General features: G+C 43.4%; 1 protein-coding gene across 1 annotated transcript; it reads right to left on the reverse strand.

The window, feature by feature from the left end:
- Nucleotides 1-2,177: 2,177 nt before the first annotated feature.
- Nucleotides 2,178-6,810, reverse strand: LOC117433512 (transcription factor SOX-12-like). The gene is made up of 2 exons (XM_034055832.3): nt 6,547-6,810; nt 2,178-6,250 (listed from the first exon to the last, which is right to left on the reverse strand). The coding sequence occupies exon 2, from the start codon at nt 6,151-6,153 to the stop codon at nt 5,056-5,058; it is 1,098 nt and encodes a 365-aa protein (XP_033911723.3). The 5' UTR covers nt 6,154-6,250; nt 6,547-6,810; the 3' UTR covers nt 2,178-5,055.
- Between the last annotated feature and the right edge of the window lie 1,552 nt (nt 6,811-8,362).

Below are 8,362 nucleotides of genomic sequence, written 5' to 3' on the forward strand. Positions count from 1 at the left end.
CAGTGCAATCGATCTCCCAGGCTGATAAGGATTGCACTTCAGCCTCTCACAAGTAATTAGGCTGTACCGTTCAATCACATTCCTCTCCAAAAACGAGAAAAAGAAGTCCTTCTAATTCACAAGAGGTGAAACCGCTCTCTCCTCTCGGGACACGCAGCCTCCCTCACGTGCAGAGATCAATGTTATGTTCCAGGACATCAGAGTGCATGCTTTTCTTTAGCTTATTCCAAGCATTTACTTTGACTTACAGTATGGTTCATCTCACATGATTCCCTTCGGCTTTACTGCAGTATTACACTTGTATAAATGGCAGGGTTTACACATTTGGGCTTGGGGTTGCATATTAGAGTTAGGATTTTTTTTTCAAGCATTAGAGGGTAAAGGATAAGATTATAGGCTAGAGTTAGAGTTAGGGTTAGGATTAGGGTTAGCAAGGGGTTTAAGTAAAGGGTCTTTAAATGTAAAGCGAGGTAGTGTTTTAGGAATAAGGACCCACTGTATCGTGTGTAGTACAATCAATAAGAAAGACCAGGCGTTAGCTTTGGACCAGAACGTTTTATTCAGTGACGGAGTCCCACTATACCAAGCACTATAACAAAAATGATCAGGGCAGTTCATCTGTCAGTTCTACATATTTACAAAACAAAGTGCTTTTCATTCCTGTTTACAAAGCTGCTGTCTACACAGCAGTGCCTACTACAAAAAAAGACAAAAGAAGAAATAAAAAAAACACACTTCCACTGCCTTGCACACACAGAGCGATTCGAACGGGTTGGCTGGCTGTAATGCAAAAAAGTGTGTGATACAAAAATGTACCATACATACCGTGCTAGCGCTGAGCGCTCTGTGCAGAATGTTGCAGGTCAGACAGCCATGAATTGTATGAGGTCTGTTGTTTGTGACATTTCAGTTGTATGTGCCTCCTTGATTGTGTTTGTCGCATGCACTGAATTAGGCCTATTGTCAGAGATTGAACTTGAAAAGGGAAAAAGCATTTCCTGATGAGAAAAAATCTTGCAAGATTTTAAATTATTAAGCAAGGGTTTCTGCTTTGGGAGGACAGTAATGCCACAATCTATAATGGGCTGTAACACTTGAGATCACAGAGCAGGACTAGCCAGTTAATTACATTGTAATAAATGGGTAATTACCAACAGTTCCTGCTCCTTCACCACAGCTGCTCTGTACCTACAAAGACAGGGGCTTGTTTGGGAACATCATTCTGTCAGCTGCTGTAATTACATTGTGACTGCACTGTATGAGCGATTCTAGAATATGTGAATCACTCACTGTGTACTGCACTCATAACTCCCCTGGAACTCTAACGGAATGTTTGCTTAGAATTTGGTGCTGTCTGGTGGCCAGATGTCGTAAGTTATTTTAATAGAGCAATGTAAATGTTTCTGGGGGGGGTCCTGAATTCTCTGCACATGTGTATTCCCTGACATACCTGGGAACAGCTTATATTATCCAAGCGGATGCATCTTTTTTATACAGCAGCTTCCCAGAGTAAGGAAATAGATGCTTTGCGTCAGTAGTCTGGAGTTAACACAGCTGATACAAACACACACAGATGCTGCTCTGCAACAACGCAAAGTCCTGCCCAGAGCACTAGCAGCTAACCTGTGTACACTGCACGCAGGCACCGTGGCTGGATTTTGGCTGTTTTTAGTCTGTAATGCGATCCAATGTTTTTTGTTTTCTGTTCCTCTGTATGATAAAATCAAAAATGGTTACAACACAACGTCACTTGATCTTGTCACTCTCACTGCCGAGGTCTAGTTCTCAGATGAATCACAGTGGTAATATTAAAACGCACGTGTGATTGGATGGAGAGCTGCCAGACGTGCTGGGCATGGCTCGGTCTCTGAGGTGTCGCACTTGAAGTGTTACGCATGAAAGCAACGTTTCTCTCGTGCTTGTGTCTCCATCTGCAGACGCCCTATTAATCAAAACAGCGGGGCAAGTGGGAGGCTCCGACCAGATGGGGGGCTTAATTCATATGCAGTTTTTATTTTATAACACTGACAATCATTTATTTTAGCCCATCTGGGAAACATCTGTCGTATTTGAGTTATTACGGATTTTCATAAAATATATATATATATATATATATATATATATATATATATATATATATATATATATATATATATATATATATATATATATATATATATATATATATAGGGTGATTAGAAAGTAAGTTTATCACATCAACGACAGTAAACTAGCTTCATGTTTTCTTTTCTCAAGGTTTCTTTTAAAACTCTTTTGGAGAGAAACACTAGCAGAGGCTACGTTAATAGTTTCATATTCTGCACCTCGGACACACAGCCATAAACAGCACATCGTTTAACAAGCTACATATTCTACACAAAACAAACAAACGGTGACTTTATTGATGTTCTCCTGAGTCCGGGAGCTGCAAACTGTGTAATACAGCTTCCCATTGCATGGGCTTCGAACACTTTATTGCAGCACAGTATTGTTTTAGTGACGTTTTGCATTGAAATATTTGACCAGTATCTGTCACTTGCTGTTCCGAGCGGTGACTCCAGCCGTCTACAAATTTAACAAAGATATGCCCTGATTGATACAACAACACAGCTACACAAAGAGGCTACTTATTTAAATATTCCTGTTCGTTTTGATGCATGTTCGGAAAGTACAGTAATAATAATAATAATTCTTCTGTATTTGTTGTAGCTTGTAACATACAGTAAGTCTGGGAATTCCTCTGGTCGCTGCTCTCAAGCTGAAGCGAGGCTATTCTGTGAATTGTATAAGTGTCAACGGTCTCCTGGTTTAAAAGCATCATTACTTTTTGAAGCAGGAACCACCTCATGAATGGCTTTGAATACGATTACTGCTTTCCTGCTGAAATCCAGAGAGTTTCTCTGAAAGGTCAGTGGGAGTGCTGATGAAACGGTGGAGGAGCTCCAGTGTCTTCCTATATGCTGCTCTTTTGTATTCTGTGAATAAAGATCCTTTTAGATTGCAGAAAGTTACACAAGAGATATCCCCCAGCATGACTTGTTAAGAGAGTTGCATGTTAGATATTCAGAGGAAAGCCATATTGCTTTGAACTCATGGGGCTTCAGACATTGCAGGGCATTCCTGTGTTCTGCAGGACTGGCACAGTGCGAACGGGCATTACTATCAAACAGCCCTGGCAGGCTCTTTCCAGGGCATCCACACATATTTGGGATGCACCCTTATGCATGATGTATTCTGTCCAATATTGTCTAATTATGTGTACATTTATTTTTTTGGACAGTAAGCGTCCAAAAAATGTGGTTATGTATTCCTTGCACTGTAAATACACAATCACCATGCTGCAAGCGGCCACCATTTCACATTCAGTAATAAGAGTGCTGTTGCATTGTTATTGTCCAGTCCAGGCAACACAGTAAAGACACAGACTGGCTGAACCAGCTTCCAACAGCAAGGTTTCACAGTATTACCTTCCTAAAAAAGGTGTGTTTGGTTGTAGGTGAGAATCAATTACACCTTAAAAAGTAATTGCTTTTTGTATTAGTTTTGTAATTTCTGTTTTGTTTTCTTATGTATTTATTTTTTATCTTCATTTTGGCTGCTGCAATAAATAAAAATAAGAAATTCTGATATAAATAATAATAATAATAATAATAATAATAATAATAATAATAATAATAATAATAATAATTGTAATTGTTTGCAGTATTGGCTAGTCTGGTGTCTTCTACCTAAGATCCACACACACCACTATTCGTTGATGCCCATGCTTAGTAGAGCTTCAGTTTTGTAACTGTTTAGTCCTTAATCTTAATAAAAAAGATAAGTGCTCAGATTTGTATACTCGAAAAAACAGGGCAGCTGTTTCCTTGTGTGCAGAGAAGAAAGCAGCTGCCCTCCTCCCTTCACCATTGCCTATCCACCAGACGGAATGTTCTAGATAGGGCACTAGGACCCAGGAGACTGATCCCTGAGCGAGCGAGACGGAGTCAATGGAGACAGCTGGCAGCCTGCAGATTTCTCTTCATTCACCGATGAGCATGATGAGGCAACTGAAGCTAGACTGCAGACATGACATGCATTTTACCAGCGTCTCTGAGGAGACAGACAGGGAGCGTGGAGGACAGGCTGTGCACAAAGGCGGTCTCCCTCTCTCGCTCAACTTAACTGGACTTGCAGAGCATTCTGACAGTCCAAGCTGACAGCTGTGGTTGCCGGGACACACTTTGGTTTAAGGATAGAGCGATACGCATCTATAAACAGCTTGTTAAAGGTTTATGACGATTATATTAGCACGCAGACGGCAGTTTAGAACCAATTGAATGTAGTCACCCCACACTGCAAAGGTTTTGTCAGGCTACAAAGCGAATCCAACGTTTGTTATCATGTTAGGTGTGTGTAACACAGGATTTCATTATTAGTCCCTGGTTGTTTTTAAACATGTTTATAGATGTATTATCCTTGCTTAAGTGTTACCCTACATTTATTTTTCTTATCAGCTTTGCAAACTTGAGAATAGGAGGGCTCCCCTCCTCCCTCAATTGTATTTGAATTTAGCATTCTGTCTGAAGAGAGTAACCCTGAAATCCCATGCCCTTTTATTAATGCTGGTTCACTGCTGTTCATCCTTGAGAAGCACCCTAAATATCCACTGAATGTTTGTGAGGATATTAGCAACTGTTCTCCTTAAGAGCACAGAGCATATACTATACATGTATTTACACCAACATAGCAACCCATGTGTATGTTAAAAAGAAAGTAGGCTTCGAATTGAGTTCACTGTAACTATGGATTCAATTCCCCTGTTTCACTTGCTATCATTTCATTGTGTATGGTTCACACAATGCTTGAACTTGGAAATACTTTTTCCTTATCTTTACATATCTTCAATGACTTCTTTTTTTCAGTGTCATAATTAAAGCTGGCAATTTGTGTCATATAATCAATAGCACTTACGGGACTCATTGAGGAAATAACGCACCGCACCAGAGCGCAACAGCTGTCGATGGCGCTGCCGTGACCGGTGAATATTACTGTCGCTACGTAGGCAGGTAAGGTTCAGTAAGTGAACACCAAGTCAGAAATACTGGGTCCTAACAGGTCCCCAGAGATCATCTCGTTCACCTCCGGAGTGCAGTAGTCTGGAAAGTCAAAGTGGGATCCTGAGTTTGCGTGTAATACGTCGAAATCCTTGTCCAAGGAAGAGCACTCCGGGGGCACGCTGCTGATGCCTGCGTTAGAAATGATATGCAGGATCTCCTCCTCTAGCTCCCCATCCGAAGAAGCAGGCGACGCGACGCGAGAGGAGGCTGAGCTGGTGGAGTCCGGCGTGGAGGACCTGCCGGACACTGACTGCCTGTGCTCAGTCAGCTCGGGGTCAGGAGAGATCTGACCCGCGTACTTCACTGCTCTGACTTCTGATGACGAGGGGACAAGGCTGACGGGTGGAGACACAGGAAGCTTAGGCTGCGCAGGTGCTGCCATGTCTGGCGCTGGCTGGCTGATCTGCTGGTGATAGGAGTGGAGCGTTGGGGTCAGAGTGTCCTGATTGTCATTGAGCCCAGCGGGGCTCTGCAGCTTGACATCCAAAGTGTCATCCTCGCTTGTATCCATGTTGAAGCTCTTGTACTTGTTATTGCTAAGGGGGTTGCTGGGTTTGTGTTTGGCAGCAGTGGTTTTGATTTTCAGCACCTTGCCTGCGTTCGCTCGGCTTGGGTATGGCTTGCTCTTCAAGGGCATCTTCTCGCTGGTCTTGGAGGGTCTGGAAGACTTGCTCTTTTTCCTGGGTCTGTATTTGTAGTCAGGGTAGTCGGCCATGTGCTTCAGCCTCAGCCTCTCCGCCTCCTTGATAAAGGGGATCTTCTCGTAGTCTGGGAGCTGCTTCCATCTCTTGCCCAGTCGTTTGGAGATCTCTGCGTTGTGCATGTCTGGCCACTGCTCCATGATCTTCCGCCTCTCAATCTGCGACCACACCATGAAGGTGTTCATGGGTCTTTTGATGTGGCCGCTGGGGGTTTTGCACCAGTTGGGGTCCTTATTGGGAGGAACGTTTCCGAAAACATCATCCCCCTCCTCACTGCTCAGCCCTGCACAGGCGTCCTGGATAAAATCTCTTTCCATCATGGTTGGGTATTTCTGTCTTCTTTGCTGAACCATGGTGCACAGCTAGTCTCTACTCAGCAAGGCAAAGCAGGGGGTATCCGAGCTCGTGTCCTCTCTCCCTCCCGTCTCTTCTCATATTAGAAAGTTGCCCCTGGTGATCAAAGAAAAGCTCAATGTCATTACATCACCCCTGCTTCCCTCCAAATGAAAACTCTTAGTGATTCAGTATCCTACACATTCAAACTGGAAAAGAACTTCATGCATTTTCTCTTTTCAGAAGCGAGCAGTCTTTTTTTTCTGCTCTTACTTTCTGCATAGACCACACAACACATAGTATGCAGCCCACAGCACCTCTTCTCCCTACTTTATTTTCATACATAAACATCTAAGACATCTGTAACATCATCTGTAAAATAAAACACAGTAATGCACCCAATGCAACCTTACCAGTGGCTCAGCAGGGCTGGAGAACTCGTCTTTATAACATGCACCCTCCTGGCAGTCCGTGCCCTCCCCAGTGAACCAGCATGGGTTCTAATGCATCAGGAGATCCACTGGGGATGCTGAAGTACTGTTGTCTGGCATAGAGAGGAAATGTAAATGCCCCAGTGTCTGTGCCTGCCTTAGTCCTGCTGTCCCAGCCTCTGTGTCTGCGTGTGAGTGCAGCCCTGCCTCTCTCTCTGCCTGCTGTCTGTCTCCAGCCTCTTTGCAGGTCCAGCCCCTTTGTCTGCCTTCCTATAAACCCTCCCTGTGAGCAGCTCAGCCTTGTCTGAGAGGAGCCGCCAGCTCCTCCCACTTCAACGCTGCATGTGGGGGAGAAAGTTTCTGCAACAGAGCTGGAGTCGCTTGAAACAGGCCCTCCTGCTGCAAGACTGAATACAGTGCAAAACAAACACATGTGCACTGCATATAGGATGCTTACACACTGATCATCACTGTATAGTGAATACTGCTTCAGCGTGGTATTCACATGCTGTTTCACCTAAATGTGATTGTCATGAATTTTCACCCTGACAGCAGATAGGAGTCTTGGTTTGGTTATGGGGATTTCTGAAATGCATTGGCATTGAGTAATAGAGAATCTGTAATGAGCTTAAGTGCAGACAATATGCTGGGGGAAAAAATAATTCTAAAGAAGAGTCCAGCCAAGCCCAGGAGTTATCTTTGCATCTGGAAGCGTCTGTCCGCTGGTCGCCCGTTTCTCTTTTCCTGGAGCCCTTCCTATTAACGTGATTTAAGTTTTCAATGTTGGATTTCAATTAAGAGCTAATTGTTGGCACAAGAATAATACAGTTGTGCCAAGTCATTATCAGACATTGCAAATCAGCAAACATACAGAACCATGAGAGATGGAACTTGCCGTCCTGAGCATGACATTGGGGGCTCATTGAAGCTTCAGGAATGTAGGGAAGTATTTCTAGTGGAGCAAAGACCTTACCTGGACAGCCTCGGAATCACAATGAGTTTCCCTTGTCCTGTCTTGACAGATGGGGGTCCTAGTTTACAGTGGCAGGTTATTCAGTAAGACTTTGCTGTAGATTTCTGTGTGATTCCATGCAACTTAACTGCTTATCAGCTGTGCTCTATTATACACATATATATTGCATGGTGTATTTCAAGCTACTTATATTGCTATTACCAGTAATAATGTCTGTATTTTTTTTTTGCTTGCATTAGTCTGGTGTTATTATTACAGTCATGGCTTTAACTCGCAGATCTTTGTATTTTTCATGACTGTAACCCATGCAGAACCATGGTGTTTGTTTACTGTTGGTCCCACTTAAAAATCAATAGCTGTCTTTATAAAAACAAAGCAAACACACAGAGCCCAGAGCTGAACCAGGTGCAGCTGCGTGCCGCTGGCTTCATCCTTGTGACGTGCTGTTCTTCCCACAAGCTGGTCATCGATCAACACAGACTCCTGTCCTTCACTATAGTCCCTTAGGGCAAGGCATAGTTGTACTTGTGTCTGGGCATTCAAGTCGCTGTTCATGATATTTCTGCAGTAGTCATTCGCCTTCCTCAGTAGTAGCAGTTTACAGGGAATGATATATGGTTCTGAATGCAGCTCAGTCATAGTAATGCCACTGGACACTACACTGAGAACCCCAGTGAGCTTGGTGGGATCTTGGGAACCTGCAAGGTCTGGGAGAGGGTCGGGGATCAGGTGATGTATTTTTGTGTTTGTGTTTTTGTTTCTTTCTTTAGGTGGTGTTTAGAATGCGGTGTTCACAATGGTAAGCATTGCTTTTCAAGTCTGCAG

This window comes from Acipenser ruthenus, chromosome 29, assembly GCF_902713425.1.
Source record: "Acipenser ruthenus chromosome 29, fAciRut3.2 maternal haplotype, whole genome shotgun sequence".
Taxonomy (NCBI): domain Eukaryota; kingdom Metazoa; phylum Chordata; class Actinopteri; order Acipenseriformes; family Acipenseridae; genus Acipenser; species Acipenser ruthenus.

Excerpts from the sequence above, each read along its gene's own strand:
- LOC117433512 (XM_034055832.3), bottom strand. The coding sequence starts at position 6,153 with ATGGTTCAGCAAAGAAGACAGAAATACCCAACCATGATGGAAAGAGAT.